Source organism: Megalops cyprinoides, chromosome 24, assembly GCF_013368585.1.
Source record: "Megalops cyprinoides isolate fMegCyp1 chromosome 24, fMegCyp1.pri, whole genome shotgun sequence".
NCBI classification, from domain to species: Eukaryota; Metazoa; Chordata; class Actinopteri; order Elopiformes; family Megalopidae; genus Megalops; species Megalops cyprinoides.
The window spans coordinates 24501496-24523364 of NC_050606.1; the positions used below are offsets into that span (position 1 = coordinate 24501496).

The 21869-nt window shown below is 42.0% G+C and overlaps 1 protein-coding gene across 6 annotated transcripts in view; it reads left to right on the forward strand.

Moving 5' to 3' along the window:
* The window catches only part of chid1 (chitinase domain containing 1), a 67080-nt gene that overhangs the window by 7870 nt on the left and 37341 nt on the right, over positions 1 to 21869 (forward strand). For 5 of the 6 annotated variants that reach the window (XM_036518706.1, XM_036518708.1, XM_036518705.1 and 2 more), the window contains exons 4-6: positions 7099 to 7231; positions 7688 to 7732; positions 18549 to 18655. In XM_036518706.1, coding sequence (XP_036374599.1) covers positions 7099 to 7231; positions 7688 to 7732; positions 18549 to 18655 — 285 coding nt within the window. Of the gene's footprint in view, positions 1 to 7098; positions 7232 to 7687; positions 7733 to 9904; positions 10721 to 18548; positions 18656 to 21869 lie in introns of those variants that run through there. The other variant, XM_036518709.1, reaches the window with a different exon arrangement.

Consider the following 21869-nt stretch of genomic DNA (forward strand, 5'->3'; position numbering starts at 1 on the left):
TCAACCTAAAAACTACACAGAATACAATCATCATTGTCTCGGTGTATACTGACTCTACTAAACTAGTCAGTCTATTGATATAATGATCACTAAATAATCACCACTATTCTTCAACAGTCCATGGGAGGGGTGGGAGGGGTCAGTGGCGATGCAGGTCACCTGCCGGGTGCAGTGGTTCTGGAAGAGCTCTTCCGTGGTTGGAAGAGGGACTCCGATAATCCTCTCAGCTGTCCTCACTATCTGCTGTAGGGACAGTCGGCGAGTTCCCAAACCAGACGGTGATGCAGCTGCAGAGGATGCTCTCTACGGTCCCCCAGTAGAAGATGGTGAGGATGGGAGGGGGGAGGCTGGCCTTCTTCAGGAAACCTTCAGGAAGTGGAGACGTTGCTGGGCCTTTTTGGTTATGGTGGTGGTGTTGAGTGTCCAGGTGAGGTCCCTCGCTATGTGCACTCCCAGGAACTTGACACTGTTAACTGTCTCCATGGCAGAGCCGTCGCTGTCCAAGGGGGTGTAAACAACAGGGCTCTTCCTGAAGTCAATAATCATCTCTCATTTTTTAAAATTCGTCCGATTCGATATCGATCTGTAAAATTTATGGATCGATCTTTTAGGCTAATATGCATTTTTTTCCAGTTTTCTGGGTTCATTTCTGAAATGGTTAAACCATAGCCAGATAATTAAATAGACGGGCTCTGACATAGCCTAAAGGCAATTACAAGTCCCCCCTCATTAGATGTCGCTCTCTCATTTAACACAGGAGAGAGACTAAGTGACCGGCTGCCATTCATTTTCAATGAGAGTTGGTGATTTACAGCGACAAGACACAAGTGGCCTTTGGCTTTGCAACTAAGTGGGGCTAAAATAGACTAGACTCGAGGTCTGTTTTATGCGAATACTGAGCGATACGACATGGCGAAGGCAGCGTGACACGTTGCTGAAACGAATGATCTAACATTTTGGTTCCAGTCAAACATGGAGGAGACGCTTATCATGGTAGTGTTGGGTTTCCCCATACTCTACAATTTGTCTCTTGATAGGTACAGAGATATAAATAAAAAAATGATGCTTGGAGAAGGGTGTCCGAAATCGTGGAGATGCCTGGTATAGGCTACATATTCATATATATTTGCACTGCAGTCACAGTTTTTTAGCTTTAACGTTAATACAGTGCACAACCACTAGCTAGCTAGCTAAACTGAACAGCAACACTTGCTCATGAATGCAATGTAATTTATCGCAACTCAAGAGAAACGTAGTTGTTCATGTTCTAGGTAGCTAGCTAGCTAGTTGTTCATATTAGGCTAGCAAGAAAACGTTCACAATTGCAAAGTTGCTACTGGCGGTCAGCTACGTTTTGTTAGTCATTGTAGCTACCTTACAAACCAGCTTTCCCTGAGCTAACTAATGCAAACGTATTGCTGCTTCATGTCATTAATATAGGCAGTGATACACGTTGGTTTTATTTTTAAGGAACTATACCCATGTGTTCCTCAAATAAAAAGATTTTGGTATATAGCCATGCGTCGCTTAATGTCCACAATACGTTCTGTGAAATAGGACATTATGTGATTTGGATATTGTGTGAACACCATACTATATACTCAGCAAACCTATATGGAATAGGCACGAGATTGGATGCTGCTGCTTACAGGTCGAAGCATACACTGTTATACAGTAAACTTTTTAATTGTAAGTATGCAAAGTTCACATTAAAACAACAATAGAAAGTACAGTAGGCTAGTTTACAGTACATACATAAAACATTAGCATAGGCATTTATTATGACTATCAAGACATATGTATTATATGGTATACTATGTACTGTACCATTGCCTGGCAGTGCAATTGCTTTATTTCCATGAGACATGAGATACACGTGCTGCGTGCGGGAAGCGTTGCCTTCACTACGTCTGGTTACGTCTGCTACGTCCCATTCTGCGATCAGGATTTTTAAACTTTATTATAACCTTATGGGACTACAGACGTATGTGAACGGACGTTGTCCAAATGGACGTTAAGCAGCGCATCACTGTACAAGCCTTTGGCCTTTTCATAATTTGTTTCCAGTGACTCTGCATTTGTAAATTTGTGTTCCCTTTAGAGTTTTTTAAACATCTCTCCAAATATGGAAAGCTGCTATAGTAGCTATTTCATATCTCATTCCTATCAAATTGATATCGAATCGAATCGGATTGAATCGAATCGTTACCTTGTGAATCAGAATCAAATCGAATCGGGGCATCTGTGCTAATACCCAGCCCTAGCGTAGAGTATTCCTTATATCAGCTGTTGACAGGCAGAGGAGCTGGTCATTGGAGGAAGGGGGGATCTTCCTCACGAGTACCTTGTTCTGTGCCTCAAAACGTGCGTAGAAGTCATTCAGCGCATCTGGCAGGGAGGCATCACTGCTACAAGCCTGAGGTGTTGGTTTGTTGTCTGTGATGGTTTGTATTCCCTGCTACATGTGCTGTGTGTCCTTGGAGTTCATGAAGTTGCTGTGGATCTTCTTTCACCAAAGCGCGCACCTCTTACAGAGAACCATGGTTTTTGATTTGCATAGTTGGTGACAGTTCTGGAGGCAGTAACATCCTCAATGCACTTGCTAATGTAGCCAGTCACTGAGGCTGTGTACTCCTCCAAGTCCACAGAGCTGCCATATGTGGCAGCTTCTCTGAAGATTTCCCAGTCTGTGTTTTCAAAACAGTCCTGGAGTGCTGATGTGGCTCCCTGAGGCCAGGTTCGCACCTCTTTCAGGGCTGGTCTGACCCGTTTTTGTATGGGTCTGTATGTTGGAGTCAGTAAAACGGAGATGTGGTCCGATTATCAGAGGTGGGGGCGGGGTGCGGCCTTGTATGCACTGTGGATGTTTGTGTATACAAGGTCCAGCATGTTATCCCCGTGTGTTGCAAAGTCTGGTGGAATTTCGGGAGTACTGTCCTTAAGTTTGCATTGTTGAAGTCCCTGGCAACGATGAAGAAGCCGTCGGGGTGAGCCGTCTGTAGCTTGCTGATTATCCCGTAGTGTTTGCCCAGAGCCCCGCTAGCATTAGCATTTGCGCTAGCACTAGGGGGGATGTAAACAGCAACAGCGATCGCTGTTGTGAACTCTCTCGGGAGGTAGAAGGGCCTACATCTGACTGCCAGGACCTCCACGAGTGCTGAGCACTGTACAGAGACGATCGCCGCATTCGTACACTATTCATTGTTGATGTAAACACACAGGCCACCGCCGCGAGTCTTACCGGACAAAGCAGCGGTCCTGTCCAAAAGTGGTTAGCCCGTCTAGCTGGATGGCGGAGTCGGGGATACGTGTGTACGTACGGTCGGCTGGGGTTAGCCTTTAGCCTGGCGTGAATGCCAGCTCGCTTACCGCGCTTCGCTTCCTCGCGCACCGCTTTCGGCGTCCTTCCCGGGCGGTCACCATTGTCCAGCGATGTCGTGGTCTTGCGGTCCAGTATCCGGAGCACACCAAAGCGGCGCAGTTGGTCCAACGTGGCCCCATCTGGTTGAGTTCGGCATTGAATGCCGATATTGGTTAAAGTTTGGCGGTCATACACATGTCTACCAGAGTGAGGTAGTTGTGAAGAAAACAATAAATGCTTACAAAAAAGCACCATGTTTGGGACCCTGAGTGGTCGCTGGGACCTAGCGCGCTGCCATCTTGAATCCAATAATGATGAGCTTTACTGGGTTTGTGCCAAACATATCTTTTACAATTTAGGCTGAAAAGTTCAACCTTTGACTTGTCAGACCATAGCACATTTTCCCCACATGGTTTGGGGTGACTGAATGAATCTTTTGGTGTAATTTATAGGGGCTTGGATGTTCCTTTTTGTAAGACAGGGTTTCCGTCTTGCCACCCTACCCCATAGCCCAGACGTGCAGAATAGAAGAGATGGTGGTCACATGCAAGGAGTGACCGGTACCTGCCAGAAATTCCTGTAGCTCCTTCAGTGTTGCTGTTGGCCTCTTTGTAGCCTGATTTTTCTCCTCGTCCTCTCATCAACTTTGGAGGGTTGTCCTGATCTTTGCAGTGTCTCTGTGGTGCCACATTTTCTCGATTTATTGATGATGGTTTTGACAGTGCTCCATGGTACATCCATTGCCTTAGATATACTTTTACATCCCCCTCCTGATTGGTACTTTTCAACAATTAGCTCTCGCAGTTTCGTTGGCAACTCTTTGTAGACCATGACTCTGCCAGTAGAATGCAAACCCAAACATTCAAGCAAATCCTACAGTAACAGCTCACTTTAATCTGGGTTTAATCAGAATCACTTTCACTGATGGCAGACCAGGCATGATTTTGAATGTGATTGGTTAACTTTGAACACAGCTTGAGCCCCCATTATGAAAGGGTATGCAGACTTTTGCAATCAGTGTGTTGTAGTTTTTTTTTTATTTATTTATAATTTACATAAATTGTGTAAATTAACAATTTGTTTTTTGTTTTTTGCTTGTTGGAGGATCACATTACAGATGGAAAAAGTCTGACAATTACATTGTTATTTCTGTCTTTAAATATCAAAAAACCTGCAATTTCATAAGGGTGTGTAGACTTTTTATATCCACTGTATAAATGGGTGACATTGTTAAAAAAAAAACAAACAAACAAACAAAACTAACTGATGTTAGTCGCTCCGGATAAGAGTGTCCGCTATAATGTAATGTGATGGTTAATGTGTAAAAAAATGTAACCTATAGAAGTAGCTCTGGGTAAGAGTGTCTGGTAAATGACAATAATGTAATTTTTTGCTGCTTCTTCACTGTAACACTGCCATAAAGACCACATCTATGTAGTCAAATGAATGGCAGTTTTAAGACACATCTGTATATTGAAGATCATCAACTGTTGCCTTGTGGTTGTAATCTTTGAATGGTATGAAGGATAGTCTTGTCATTGTTATGGCAAAGACATAACCCATTTAGGACACATTATTCAATTCAATTCAATTCAATTTTATTTGTATAGCGCTTTTTACAACACAAGTTGTCACAAAGGCCTGAGACCTGAAATGGCCTGGTGCTGGCGTGGATCATAGAGTCTCTGGTGGACTAAGTGGTCATTGCTTTCATGGACTCTGTGCTGTGATCTGGTGTTGACTGTCTTAGGGTCGCCCTCATGACTATGCCAGTCCTTTGCCTCCCGTCCCCTAGGTATGCTGCCATAATGTTAGCCTGCCGGGGTTTTTTCCTTGTTTCACACTGGCACCTTTTTCACTGCCCCTCCTCTCCTGCCTCTCTGTTCTACATCCCTGCCATTCTTATCATCCACTAACCACTGTTTTCTGTTTGCTTCCTATCCCTGCTCCGGGCTGCTGTCCGGAGCTGTAGCCCAAGCATCTCATCCCATTTTCCAGTCCTGCTACCTCGCTACCTCGCTACCCTGCCCATCAAAGCCAACTGCGTTCCAAGAACCAGACATCCTAGGAGACATTCTTATAATCACTCTGCTGTTAATTACTATTGTCTTTCAATCTTAAATGTCTTAAAGTACATTGAATAACTTGTCTTTAACTGCAAATCTGCCCAGTGCCGGCCAGAAGCAGATGCTCAAGGTTTCTTCCTGATAGGGAGTTTTTCCTTGTCACTGTTGCCTTAGGCTTGCTCTCAGGGGGTCTCAGGCCTTGAACAATGTAAAGCTGCTTTGTGACAACTTGTGTTGTAAAAAGCGCTATACAAATAAAAATGAAGAAGGAGAAGACCCCTTGAGAGCAAGCCTAAGGCAACAGTGGCAAGGAAAAACTCCCTAATTTACAGGAAGAAACCTTGAGCAGAACCCAGCTCAGAGGGGGAGCCCATCTGCTTCTGGCTGGCACTGAGCAGATAGAATTACATAGAATACTTGAAATTGTACAATGTACTGTAAGACATTTGAGTTTTGATAGACAGTAGTAAATAACAGTAATTATAAAATGTATCCTAGAGAATGTCTGGTTCTTGGCACGCAGTTGGCTTGAAAGGTGGGGCAGCGAAGTAGCAGGACTGGAGGTTGGGGTGTGATGTCTGGACTGCAGCTCCAGGCAGGACCCCCCACAGCAGGGACAGGAAACAAATAGAGAACAATGATTAGTGGATGGTAAGGATGACATGAATGTACAGCGGAGAGGCTGGAGAGGAGGGGCAGGGAAAAAAGGTGCCACTGTGCTACAAGGAAAAAAACCCCTGGAACACTAACATTAGTGATTAAGCTGCATATAATTTTACACAGCATATTTTATTTGCATATATATTATGATTTACATATACTTATATATGATAATAATAGATATATATTTGTAGGATGAGAGAAATCTCCAGTGAAAATATATGTTGCAAATATACATGCTGTACATGCCTAGAGTTTAGCATGTATTTGTTAAAAAAAAAAATTAAAAAACCTGAGAAAGGTTTTTTAAGTTTACAAAAAGTTGTACACATATACTAATTCCAAGAATTTTTTCTTCTTTTACTATTTCTTCAGTAAAAACAAATTTACAAAAAAAGTGACACTCAAAGTTATGATATCTAGAACACATACAATGTACATGTTAAGTTACTCACAGGTGCAGATGATATATTCTCCATATGTTTGAATGTACATATTTACAAAAATTGGTTTGCCACTCAAAATATTATCATCAGTAAGAGGTAAACTCACAGATAACAATCGTTTGCCAAAAGATCCAAATTCAAGGAACTATTTTGCACTGTTATAAATAAACTCTACCCACTTGTTCCTCTGTTCTTTCATTTAAGTTGGCTCTGTCAGATTTGCTCCTGCTGAATGGTTTACCTTTTGCAATTTCGTTTGTTTAGCATTACACTGTAAAATTGCTTTGGGCTGCCAGATTGTAATTTTTGGTAGCCTAGAGGCTCCATCAACAAATGTCTTTTTCACCCCTCTTACTAAGTAAATGCATATGTCTATAATATTGTCTTATTTGTATTGAACCTAAGTAGAGTTAATACCCTCACCTAAAGGAATAATCTGTCTCCACCTTCAGAAGAATGTTTTTGCAAACACAATATAGTTCTAATCTCCATTTCGGTATGAAATCAGGTACCAACAAAATCTTTGTCTTGTCAATAAAACCAATGAAATCTCTCTGCCTTTCAGTGGAACCCCCATGGTTATGACATTGCTAAAGTGTTTGGCTCAAAGCTGACTTCTGTGTCACCAGTGTGGCTCCAACTCCGGCGAAGGGGACAAGAGAGTTTCCACATCACTGGCTTGCACGATCATGACCCAGGTGACAGCCTCATACTGCACATATTCACAGCTGATGTTGAGAGAAACCTCTGCACAATATATGTGCGCACATACAATTACAGCTTCATGAAGGCAAATTTGAGTGTCAGCCATGCTCATGAAGCAGCATCACACACATGCACAGGCAGTATCCAGTAAGCGATCTGTGTGTCAGCAACATAGTGTCAACGCCACAATGGCAAATTGTGCTACCCAGCTGGTGGGACTGCTCAACCTTAACTCTTACTGCTGCATAATCACAACTACTCATTCAACCCAAACTCTTACTGCTATTCAAGCATAAGTACTCAGCATTGACACTACTTGGGATTGAAACCCACAATAATAATAACTGTCCTTCACTGGTTTACAAAAACAAGTTTGACTTCTGTGTAATAAATGTGTAATAAATTAATAAAAGGTTATGACAACAAACAAATTCTCTTGTTCCTTGCAGGTTGGGTCAAAGCTGTGAGGAAGAGCAACAAGAAAGTGAGGATATGTAAGTGTAGAAACCCCCACCCCCTTGGGCCACTATTTAGGAACAGTAACACAACTCTCAAAAGACAATCTCTCAATCTGGTATTTTAATGGAACAAATGCATATGGTGCACAGTGAACAGGGGCTAGGACTACCTCTTTACTGAGGGACGTGTGTAACAAAGGTGTCTTTGCACTGGCTGTTCAGGATGCCTACTTGTGAAGAGTTGTAGAGAATTCTTGATTTTCCTTAATAATCTTCTTTTGGATGTAAGTTGTACCCATTCAATTAGATAACAAATGCTTGCTGCTGCTGGATCTCTCTAAGATGGGGTTCTCTGGTTTGTTGTAGGTAAAGAAAATATTGTGATGCTTTGCTGCATGATCTCATTTCAGCTATTGTAAATGAACACTATGAACATTAGAATTCAGCTTAATTCTGTCACTGGTTTTGTTCTCATGGCTAGAATATTGTTTTTGTCTGTCACCTAAAGCTGCATTGTGCAATCAGCTTCTATAGCATAATATGATTGGCAATGTGACATGAATACAAAACTGTAAGACAATCACTGTAGTTATGTCTCTTCATATTGGAAGATATAAAAATAGAGGAATGTCTTTTGAGCTATGTTTGCCAACCTATTGACACAATAACATTGTGTGTTTAAATTCCATCAGTAGGAAAGCTAAACTACTGAACATTATGAAATACCTATTTAACCAAGTAAGCAGGCTTTGAATTGAAGTTCAGGGTCAGATCTGGTATTTTATGTTTGAAGGATTTTTGGACCAATGATTATTTTTTGTCTGGGTCAATGTGCTGTAATTAGCTGTTATCCACCTTATTTCATTGATAGGTACAATCATGTATTGTCTTCATAACAGTGAAGTTTCACACCATGTCTACATATTACATTGCCAAATGATAGTGTTGGATTTTGTTCTAATTTTAAAAGTAAACGAACCGGACCAAAAGCGCGCTTGGAGAAAAAGCTTTATTCGGCGATGGAATCCGGCAGCATCTCTGCCTGCGAAGCTTTAACTCAGAGAACCGTTACCGTGATCAGCCTTTTATACCATGAAACAAATGGCAACAAACAATAGGTTTTACACTGTTGCAGCATCAACCTATGTTCCCAATGCAAAGCGGGATCCTTTGATGCTGACCGCGTCTTTGTGTGGTGATGGTTGCCAATTGCCCACTCCCGGTTGTATGCTAGACTTGATGGCTGCTGCCTGCCTTAATCAATTGCTCTTGGCTCCAACTGTAGCGTGGCACCAAGGTGTGGAGCTTCCTTTGTAACTATGATAATAAGGCCATCAGGTTAACAGTTCTCTGATTCTGAACCATGTCTGGTCAGAAGTTAGAAACACTATAATCTTACATTCCCCCCTTTGATCATAAAAAAATATGATCACAAAAATAGAGAAATAGTTGTAAGAAAATACAGGAGCGGAAGGAGGAACAAGAAAGAAACCGCAACATGTACACAGTCTAATACTGAGCACAGGCACCTCTGCTTACAGTATAAAATAAAATAAAATAAAATATCATTTTATGATGGTACACGGATACATTGAAAGATGTACAGAGAAATGACATTGCACCTTGGTTTATATTAGGTATGCTATTGGAGTCCTGCTGCGGTGAACGACTTGTGCTGTGTCTTTCTTAGCGTTATCACAGATGAATTGTACAAACATGAATTTCACCCCTTTAATTAACAAGGCTAGTATAGTTAATCCCAGTAGAGCCAGAAGAATGTATTCAACAACAGTTTTCCCTAAGTCTCCCAAATAATTGGACAACCAATCAAGAAAACTGAATCTCGTAGGTGATATTTCATGTGTTACCCGTGATACATTGTAGATGTTAGAGATCACATTCTTCATGTCATCTCGATTATCTGGAATGTACGAACAACATTCTATTCCAATAATTTTACAGGCCCCACCCTGAGCAGAGAGAATGTAGTCTAATGCTGCTCTGTTCTGCAGAGCCATAACTCTAACAGCAGTCAGTTCCTCAGAAATTTTGCTTAGACCTAACGCAGTGTTATTGGCTAGAAGCTCTACTTCCCTGGAGAGGTCACCAATTTGATCTAAAGCTGACATAACCCCATAGGTAGGAATAAGTGCACTGAGCGCTCTTCTCCAAACAGACTGATGGTGGGTTCCAAAAATGTCAGCCGCTCTTTCATATCTGACTCGGTCTGGTAAAGTAGATGCGATTCTCATGGCCGGAACTAGATGTCCCAAAGCACAGATACCGGACCATGCGTTAGGTAACTGAGGATAAGCATTGTTTCCACAAACCCAATAGACTCCCACAGCAGTGTGATATAATTCAAGATGATCATGATAGTTCATGACCTTGTTACAGTCCGGAGTCTCTCCAACAGGAACAGAACCATTGTGTTTGATGCACCACGGATATGGTCCAAGAGATAGAACAATGTTAATAGGTTGATGGTCATTTGCAGGTTTAGGTCTGATGAGCTCATTACTAGTGGGTCCTGATTTTGGTTCTTTCCTGTTAACCTTGGGGGTGATAGGTACAGACATCATTGGAACACCAACTGCAACAGAATGTGGTATTAGTCCACAGACATAACAGCCGGTTTTGTTGGCATGTTTAGCTGTCATATGTACCAATTGCATGTAAATGTTATTGTTGTCCACAGCATTGACTCCTTTGCATCTCAAAACAATGATTATTAGAAATGACATCGTTAGCATGGTGGATGATCGCATTCCACACATGCTGCTGGATTGTGCTGGTGAATGAGGTCTCCTGAAGCAGTCTGTGATATTGTGGGCTTGGTTGATGCAGATGTGTCCCGTGTCCCGTGGTTTTTCAGCAGATATCAGCCAGGTGTCAGGTACAGTCCAGCGCAGGTGTCCGATGACAGCCAGGGCACCCTTCTCTCTCAGCTGTTTGGAACCCTGCTCTTCACTGGAACATCTGCAATGACACACAAGAGAGAAGGCGGGAACGCATCTTGCCAAAGTACATAAACATTTTTTTAAAAAAATGGATCGTTATTCCTAAAAATGCCTAAACTGCCCCTATGTAGTTTCGGCGGGACGCTACAGTATTTATCAGTGGTGGTATGATGACCTCTTCATCCTCAGACGACAAGCTAGAGCCTAGACAACTCTAGTCCCGCCATGTCTGGACTCTGATAAATACTACCGCCATTCTATCCCTCATCTCTAGGCGGATTTCCTAACTTACAATGGCTGACATGGTACCACTTATCTTTTCCCTGCACCGTAACTGCTGCATTAGTTACTAAAAGAACCTGGTACGGACCCTCCTACTAGGGTTCTAATGCTACATTCTGAGGTTTGTGTGCGAGAGTTTTTCGCAGTACCGGATCAGGCTGTCAGAAATTAAATGCACGTCGGCCTTGCGCAGATCCATTGTTCCGGGTTGGGGCATGGGCCGGCCTGTGATGACGGATGATGATGTGATAACTCAAAAGCTTTAGTCCAGTTTCAAAGGGATTCCTTCCTGGTGGAGCTTGGACAGATGTTCTGTGATGACAATTCATTCTCTGTGTTCGACCTGAAGCTTGTGGTCTGTAAGGACAATGTAATTTCTTGTATTTATCATGCGACACATTGTGAAATGTGTTCCTTGGTCTGAGTCTGTGCATTCTGGCAGGCCCCATCGAGGAATGATGTCCTTCACCAGTGTTTTGGCTGTGTGGGCTGCCGTTCCATGTTTAGTTGGGAATGCTTCCACCCATCTGGAGAATTTATCTACAAGTACATCCTGAAACCTCCCACTCTTAGGCAGGGTTATGTAGTCCAACTGAAGGTGCCGGAATGGACCCCGTGGGGCTGGTGTTCCCCCAGCAGGGGTCTTAATTCTGGTTCCAGGATTGTTGTATTTCAGAGCGTTAGTTTGTAAGGCTCTGAGTTTGGCGTCCTGTGTTCTTTCAATCCTCGCTGACCATTCCACAACCTGATTGAAAGCTGTCCCAACACCATCCCAGTCATCATAATGGACTTTAAGGGCTTTGGATAACTCTGGCTTTAGTCCATTCACAAATGAAGTTTTTAAAGGCATGCCAGTATCCTTGCCTATATCGTCACTGTTGTTCAGACCAGCATGTTCCAGCCAAATCTGCTTAAAGCGTTCCTCATATTCTGCAACACTCTCTCCTGCTTTCTGTATGCATGAAGTGATTTTGGCCCAATTGACTTCTGCAGGTTTAAGTTCATATAAAAAGGTTCGTACAGCCTCCCATCCTGCATCAACATTGTCTTGAGACTCCCCTGCCCTTGCCTCTACACTTTCAGTCAGCTTCTTTTGATCGCTGTCCCTTAAGTTTACATTGAGGATCATAGCAGCATCCAGTGGGTGTAGAGTGTAAATTTTTCGTAAGCGTTCAAGAACTTGCCAAGCCTTGTGCGGCTGTTTATATGCATCTGGTAATTTCTTGGACCATTTATCAATTTGTTCTGGTGTGGCTGGTTGGTAAGTCTTACATGGGAGGTATCTTTTGACCTTCTTTGTCACAATACGAGTCTGTCTCTGGCCATCCTCCTCAAACTCCTCTTCACTTTGAACTTCCACTTCAGTTCTACGGTGTTTGATTACTACAGGAGCAAGCCTAACCTTTGTGCTTGTTGTGGAGGTAGATTTGACCTGTGCACTGCTGTCCTTTGTCACAGGTGCAGCAGCAGGTGTGTCATTGGACAATTCCTCACCGTCTGAGCTGCTACCATGGTCATGTGGCAATTCCTCCAGCAAATGACGGTGTTGTTGTTCCTCAATGGCTCTCAGCTCTTTGAATGGGTAGAGCAGTTCTGGTCTCCTTTGCTTAGCGCCTCCTTCATGTGTATTGGAAGAGGCTGCTGCTTTATCACAGTCTTTTGATTGTAGCTGTTTGGAGATTAGATCTAGCCATTTTTGATTTTCAGCTAATAGTCTCTCTTTTTCCTTTTTCTCTTCCTGTAATTGAGAGGCTAATGCTTTAACTTTTGCATTTTCCGCAGTGATTTCACGTTTCAGTCTATCAATCTCACACTTTTCCAGATGTTGTCGAATTTGTTTGCACAAAATAACAGACCATCCGTCTCGTCTGCTGCTTGCGAACATGCGCTGTGTCTTTCCCCAGGCCTTTTTGATGTCCGGCAAGGTCCAGAGTCTGTCCTCGGAGGGTTTAATGTTGTACTTCCGTTGGATGTCGTCATTGCATTTCCTTAATCCAAGCCGTTTTTCCAAGTATGAATTTAGGCTGTCCATCATCTGATCAATGGTTGTGCTTGGAGGAGCTGTTCCGTGACGTTCTGTCGTAGGTTTCAATGGCCCAGCCCCATGAACACGGATCTGCGCAGCCGACGGCAACTCAGCAGCCATGACAACAGATTCCCTCAGATACAAAGCAGACAGAGCAGGTGTTAGTGGAGCTGTTTAGACTGTTTATTCTAAGTGTGAATACCCACAGCTATCTTTACTTCAATGCAAATGAACAGAACAGAGTTAGCTAGAGGAAACTGGAATTATTATACTTTTGTCTTAACGAGGAAAAGACTACAGACAATTTTTATCTTCGAATGAGCAGCCTAGTCAAAAATGTAGGCTATATTTCAAAATACAGAGTACGCCCACAACCAGGAATACTTTGAGATAAGTGGATATGAATATACTTTAAAAATACAAAATCATTCAGTGATATAGACTATTTTCTTTGTCTACTCTTGATTTCCTCTTAATAATATACTACGTTTATCTTAACACTTTAGTCAAAGAAAAGAAATCACGTGTTTTTTTTTTTTTTTTTTTTTTGTTTTTTGCTTAGCTGCACAAAACAGAAAATTAAACTTTGGCTCGCCAGTTAGAAAAATTGACTCTTTCCGGATCTTAGTCGGAAGGCTTATCACTTTACCGTTTAAAATGCTAATTCTTTCCGAACCTCGGTCGGAAGGCTACGCTTACAGTTTTTACGGTATTAAGGAAACAAGATGTCATTCCAAACCAAATTTGGAAGGCTAAAGTGCTTACAATTCCAGCGACTTAAAAACAAATACAAATTCTTTAAGCATATAGCTTTTAAGAAAAGTATTCTTAAGTATGCTTTTACTGTTATAAATTTATATATATAAATTTATACTGTTATAATTTTTCTAACGTTACTTAGAACATTTACGTATTACTTACAGTCGGAAAAACAACGCTCGCTTAACAACTTATAATACTAGTATGATGCACTAATTCTTAACTTTCTCACAATCAAGAAAAGTACCAATTTTAGTTCTCTTACTTAAAAATTTAATTATTCAACCCGTGCAGCGAAGAATAATTATACTTAATAATAATATATAATAATTTACCAACAGCCTTTCCTAACCATAGGAAGGTGTCCAGCAACCCAGTTGCTTATACTAGTCTCTCCATCAACCTCCGATTAGTCTGATAACCGGCACGATGTGAGATGACTATATTACTAGTACACACTCCGTCAACCTCTCATCTAATCGAAAAATATAAGCGTGTCAGTAGCCTGTCACAACTAAATATTTTAACGACTAGATAGCACGACGTGAGCTGACTATATATTTACTCATAGTCTCTCCATCAACCTCCGATTTCACGTCTGAAAACCGGCACGATGTGAGATGACTACGTTTGTATAGTACACACTCCGTCAACCTCTGATCTAATCGGAAAATATAACTAAACATTTACCGGCTAGATAGCACGACGTGAGCTGACTATCCGAAGCTCAATTAACAACTTACAATACCAGTATAATGCGCTACTTCTTAACTCTCTCACAATCAAGAAAAGTACCAGTTTTTAATTCTCTCACACTTAAAAACTGAATTCTCCAACTCTCTCACAGCGAAGAATAATTATATAGTACTGAATTCTGTTCCAGAGCTTACACCAAAAACCTTTCCTAATCATAGGAAGGCGCCCAGCAACCCGCAGTTGCTTACACGAGTCTCTCCATCAACCTCCGATTATGTCTAATAACCGGCACGATGTGAGATGACCACGTTACTATAGTACAAACTCCGTCAACCTCTGATCTAATCGGAAAATATAACTAAACATTTACCGGCTAGATAGCACGACGTGAGCTGACTATACCAAAAACCTTTCCTAACCATAGGAAGGTGCCCAGCAACCCGCAGTTGCTTACACGAGTCTCTCCATCAACCTCCGATTATGTCTGGTAACCGGCACGATGTGAGATGACCACGTTACTATAGTACAAACTCCGTCAACCTCTGATCTAATCGAAAAATATAACTAAATATTTACCGGCTAGATAGCACGACGTGAGTTGAATTTACCAACAGCCTTTCCTAACCATAGGAAGGTGTCCAGCAACCGCAGTTGCTTACACGAGTCTCTCCATCAACCTCCGATTATGTCTAATAACCGGCACGATGTGAGATGACCACGTTACAATAGTACAAACTCCGTCAACCTCTGATCTAATCGGAAAATATAACTAAATATTTACCGGCTAGATAGCACGACGTGAGCCGACTATCCGAAGCTCAATTAACAACTTACAATACCAGTATAATGCACTACTTCTTAACTCTCTCACAATCAAGAAAAGTACCAGTTTTTAATTCTCTCACACTTAAAAACTGAATTCTCCAACTCTCTCACAGCGAAGAATAATTATACAGTACTGAATTCTGTTCCAAAGCTTACATCAAAAACCTTTCCTAACCATAGGAAGGTGTCCAGCAACCCGCAGTTGCTTACACGAGTCTCTCCATCAACCTCCGATTATGCCTGATAACCGGCACGATGTGAGATGACCGCGCAACAATAGTGCACACTCCGTCAACCTCTGATCTAATCGGAAAATATAACTAAATATTTACCGGCTAGATAGCACGATGTGAGCTGACTATAAACTTAGTTAGCAACCCCGTTGCTTACACTAGTCACTCCATCAACCTCCGATTAGAAGTCTGATAACCGGCACGATGTGAGATGACTACGTTACTATAGTTCACACTCCGTCAACCTCTGATCTAATCGGAAAATATAACTAAACATTTACCGGCTAGATAGCACGACGTGAGCTGACTATAAACTTAGGCTTTCCCTAGCCTAGACTTCGGTACCTCGGCCTATTTTTTTAGAGCTCTTATCAACAGTGTTAACCAAAACACTGTCAATTACATATACGTATATTTACTGGTTTGTTTACTTATAAAATAGCTAGGTTCTTCAAGAGGAGTGGTACGTTTCTTACCGAGTTAAGGTCTTTGCGATGTTTGCGGACCCGCAGACTCTTGTCTTGCCGATCTTCGACTGGAAAGTTCAACCGGAAAAATCTCCACGATTCTTCTGCTGAATTGTTCCACTTCGTAGATGTGTCGGTGAGTTTCTCTCGTATCAGCTCCTCCTGGCTGGCTCGCCAATTGTTGGATTTTGTTCTAATTTTAAAAGTAAACGAACCGGACCAAAAGCGCGCTTGGAGAAAAAGCTTTATTCGGCGATGGAATCCGGCAGCATCTCTGCCTGCGAAGCTTTAACTCAGAGAACCGTTACCGTGATCGGCCTTTTATACCATGAAACAAATGGCAACAAACAATAGGTTTTACACTGTTGCAGCATCAACCTATGTTCCCAATGCAAAGCGGGATCCTTTGATGCTGACCGCGTCTTTGTGTGGTGATGGTTGCCAATTGCCCACTCCCGGTTGTATGCTAGACTTGATGGCTGCTGCCTGCCTTAATCAATTGCTCTTGGCTCCAACTGTAGCGTGGCACCAAGGTGTGGAGCTTCCTTTGTAACTATGATAATAAGGCCATCAGGTTAACAGTTCTCTGATTCTGAACCATGTCTGGTCAGAAGTTAGAAACACTATAATCTTACAATAGCATATATGAAGAGAACTGAAGAGGTCCCAGATCTGAACCTTCTGGAACACCAGATGCAGCTTTATAGGATTTGTCAGCTATCTTAGTAAGATTTGAACCAGCGGACAACATGTCCAGAAAGACTAGCCAAATTTTAAGGTCTATTCAGGATATTCTAATGGTCAGTTACTGTATATCATAGGACCAAATGACAAAACTTAAATACATTGATTAGCCAAACCAGCATGTTGTATTGCAGGTATGTTTTCAATTTACTAAATTAGTTGATAATGAAAATAAAACAGCTCTACTAAATAAGCCATTCAGTAACAAAAAAACTATGTTTAATGCTGAGAAAAGCCATAGGTGGGCAGGCATCTGGCTGATGAGGAAAGTCAATTCAATTCATTTTTATTTGTATAGCGCTTTTTACAACACAAGTTGTCACAAAGCAGCTTTACATTGTTCCCAGACCTGAGACCCCCTGAGAGCAAGCCTAAGGCAACAGTGGCAAGGAAAAACTCCCTATCAGGAATAAACCTTGAACAGAACCGGGCTCAGAGGGGGGGCCCATCTGCTTCTGGCCGGCACTGGGCAGATAGAGTTAGAGACAAGTTATGCAATGTACTTTAAGACATTTGTGATTGACAAACAATAGTAGTTAACAGCAGAATGATTATAAGAATGTCTGCTAGGATGTCCGGTTCTTGGAACGCAGTTGACTTTGATGGGCAGGGCAGCCAGATAGCAGGACTGGAAAACGGGATGAGACACTTGGGCTACAGCTCCGGACAGGAGCCCGGAGCAGGGATAGGAAGCAAACAGAAAACAGTGGTTAGTGGATGATAAGAATGGCAGGGATGTAGAACAGAGAGGCAGGAGAGGAGGGGCAGAGAAAAAGGTGTGCAACAAGGAAAAACCCCGGCAGGCTAACATTATGGCAGCATACCTAGGGGACGGGAGGCAAGGGACTGGCATAGTCATGAGGGCGACCCTAAGACAGTCAGTCTTGTAAGAAAGTCCCCTTGTTTGTGGTTGGTGGGTAGGAAAAGGTACAAGACACTACAATGCAGCAGGTTTAATGTGACTCTGTGAGTCTCAGAAAGCAAATCCTGCATTGTAGGGCCATTAGTGGAGATCCTCATGCGGGCTGCAATATGTTCTCCTTCAGCTGATTTCTGAGGTCTGTTTCCACCTGTGAATACAGTATAATATTAAAGTACTGTATTGCTTTATGAGATTTCACTAATCCTAGCTCTACTGCATCTGAGTTCTTCTGCGGCTTAACTTGCAGCTGAGAAGAAATGCTGTCTGAAACTGTGACACTTCTCCATGAGACCACAGTTTTGTTTGTATTGTAAATCTTCTTTTAGTAACCTTCCTCCATGTCTGCTTTTTTCCCCACTGCTGTTGTCTACTCCCTGTTTCAGGCTCAGTAACAATTACATTTATTGGGACAATCCTAATTTGTTTTCTGTTTCTAAAGGGCAGTTTAAGGGCACTGACCTGAAGGTGGTTTGTGTTAGTTTGTGTTTATCTGTTTGTATTACTGTGTGTGTGTGTGTGTGTGTGTGTGTGTGTGTGTGTGTGTGTGTGTGTGTGTGTGTGGGAAATTTCAGACCAGCCGACTGCGATGGAACATGTTAAGGACTTAGTTTTAGATTTTTGATAATTTTTTGTCCTCCTTTCTTGATTTAAATAATTATTGAATGTCTACCTAATTCAGCCTTACATGCATTATTAGTGGTATTTCAGTATGTTTTTACAAAAATTTTCATGCAGGATTTCCCTTTTAGTGTGGTCTTGCTGATGGAGTGGAACCCATATTTCACTTCAATATGGTAGAATTGGCTGTATGACTCTTTCAGACTAAATTTAAATGTGAATAGACTTCTTGCATAGACTTTTGTGTGTTGACTTTTCTTCACATTGACATTTCTTACCTCTCTTTTTCTCCATCTCTCCAACTCTTTTTCTCAATCAAGTGCCACGTCTGTTGTTTGATGGCTGGTCCTACCAGGATTACATCAGTGTGTTGGACAGCGAGGATGAAATTGAGGAGCTGGGAAGGGAGGCAGTGGAGGTGGCCAAGGTACACAGAAAGAAAGTTGGTGTGGGTGAAAGTGTTGGGTAAGTTAGGTCTGATGAACCCCTCAATAGGAGGGAAATATAACCAGAGCCAGTGCTGCGGATTTCTATTTTCACTTACCTTGAAAACCGAGAAACACACAGAGCTCCATGCCACTGCTTCCGCTCTACAGTGAACTTGGTGCTAATGTGCTGAAAGACGATAAGAGTGAAACTTGTCTTTGTGTCTCTTAAAAAAACATTAACATCAGACTCTGAAATCAACAAGAAATAGCTAATTTTTAGAAACATATTGGATCTTTTTGAGCTTTATCTGATTAGCTAGCTTAAATGCAGACCTTCCTATATTTATGGAAATATAAATTAACATATAATAACATAAACAATTTTATGTACCATTTTGAAGTCAAAGTATGATATTGTAACATAAAATTGTGCAAAAATGAGTAATGTCAGATTGTGTTGTTGAAGAGTACCTGTTAATTTGTGTGAGCCATTTACAGTTCTGCCATATTTACTTGGTGGTTTATTCAACCCTTGGGTGCTCCATCAGTTCATGTGGAGTAGCTAATGAATAGCATTTGTATGTCACTGACTTGACCTTGACCATAAAACAGTGCAAGTTCAACAACATTAAATGCAGCTTGTAAATAGTCATAATATGTTAGCTGTTTTAACTGTTTTAGCTGGTTTTAAACTCTTTTTTCAGTATCCCAGATATTATATAATGGGAAAAAAAGAACTGATCTCATGATAGACATAGAAAATAGAGCAAAGTATGCTCTGACCAAGCTGATTAGCTTGATAAATTAGCTAATGTCTTCACTTGCAATATGTGTGAATGTGATGAGACAAACCTATAGTCTTTGTCAGTGCTTAGCTGGCTGGTCAGTTTTGTATAACTAGCTAGCTAGCTATCTACATCATGCCAATCTGAGAAGCCAGCTAATGGCAAAGGGGTAAATTCAATCTTAATGGACACTAAGCATTTTTTGCATGCCTCACTTGTGTGTTTTTAAGTTTCTGGGATTCATACTTAATTCTGCACCAGTGTATCTCTTAAAACTGGGTGGGACAAAGTTGTGAATAAATGTAAATTTGGAAAATCACACATCTATGCTCCAAGCCTTTTCTCACAGAGTTACTAGACCCCATTTCAAATATGCAAAAATTGCAGTTTTTAAATCCTACATAGTTTTTTCAACGCATAACTTCTAATTTTCAAGTACTAATGAAATTGACTTTTCTGAATACCCTATTTCTGGATCATTTTCCTCATGTGACCACCCCCACCCCCTGTTAATAAGTTGATGGTATCTACTAATGTCCTTCTGTGCGCAACATTGTGGTTGTCTTTAATGCTTGGTTTAAAATCTGGGTCTTGGTTGCTTTCTCTCATAATAATGAGTTTGTCCATTACATTTTTCATTTTACATATCTTCCCCCAGATTTTCATAGACAAATATTTTTCCAGATTTTCATAGACAGTTATTCAGACAAAAAGGGTTTCTAGGCTTTTTTATTTTCCATGTAGAAATGAACAAACTCATTGGTTTTACAACCTGATCAAGTTCCATTTTTCTCCATTCAGTAGTCAATTCATCTTTCATCTGAGTCAAAATAAGTTTAATTCAGGCAGCATAATAGCAATTGACTAAGTCTGGAATTGCTAACCCCACTTATCCTTTAACATTTTTCAATATTTTCCAATCCACTGGTATTGCGTAGGTGTTGATGGCTTTGATCTTGTTCTTCCCATTGAGCTGGCTCTGAGCTGGACCTGACTAACTCTCTGAAGGTACTTAGCTGTTGCCATCTACCTTACTTCTTCATCGTGGTTCCCATGTGACTATGGAATCCCCAGATATTTGTATCTTTCCTTTCTGCTTGCTATGTGGCCTTCTGGTAGTTTCACCCCTTCAGTCTTGATCATCTTCCCTCTCTTTACTATCATACGCCCACACTTCTCCAGTCCGAAGGACATCCCAATGTCCTGGCTGTAGATCCTCCTGAGGTGGGTCAGTGAGTTGATGTCTCACTCGTTCTTGGCGTATAGCTTGATGTCATCCATGTCGAGGAGGTAGCTGATGATGGTTCCATTTCTGAACCTGTACTCATATTCACTCTTTTTGATGATCTGGCTGAGGGGGTTCAAGCCTATGCAGAACAGCAGTGGGGATAGCGCATTGCCTTGGTATTAGCCCCATTTGATGGCAACTTGTGCTATTGGCGTTGAGTTGGCTTCTGTCATTGTTATCCACAGTCCCATTGAGTTCCTGATCAAGGTCCTTATTGTCCTGTTGACGTTGTACAGCTCAGATTGGTGCATCTGGACTTTCAGTCTTGGGCAACTGGCTGCTCTGTCCAACAGTAACTGGTATTTTGGTGTTGTTCCCAATCCTCTTCTGAGCCATGTCTATAAATTGGTCCAGGTGTCCACTCAGCTTTGATGGTGCTGTTCCCTTGATAGGGTCTTTCAGGATTAGTACCTTCCTGCCTTGTGTCATCCAGTCAGGATGGCACCCTGTTGTCAGTAGCTGGTTAATTTGGCTTGGTGCCCCAAGCTGGGCATTTAGGTTGAGGATGATGTTGCTACACAGGTGCATTGGGGTGGTCATCACGTGTTGTCTTCAGCCCATCAATCTCCATTTGTGAGAATAGCTTCTTCTTGACGATGTTGAAGCGCTGTGTTACCAGTGTTTTGCAGTTTTGCAGTTGTTTTGCAGTTAGCTTGGATGTTGACCTATACATCCATAGCTCCCACATGCGCTGCATATAGCCTCTTTCGTTGGGCTTGCTGTTGGAGTAGCACTCCATCAGGTCCAGGTTCTCTGCTCTCGTCTATGAGTGGTTTGTTCCAGTAGCCCACTTGTCACCAGTTTGCCCTGGTTCCCCAGCATTTGTCGCGGACCTTCTTAAGCCAGGCAACATCCAAGCCGGCATGACTCTTCTTGTTCTGGTAGCTGTCATTGTAGAGGTAGGAAGGTGTAGCATTAGGGGTCTTGCCCAAGGACCCTTTCTGGTGGTGCGGTTGCAACTGGGATGCAAACCGCAGTCTCCCAGGTGGTAAACAGCTATGTTGCCACTGCACCACCCAGCTGCTATCTCAGCCTCCCAGTAGCTTGGATTACAGACACACGCCACCGTGCCTGACTATATATATAGTTGTGTGCATGGCCTCCTGGCTTCAGTTCGTACATGGAAGGAGGAGTCGGGGA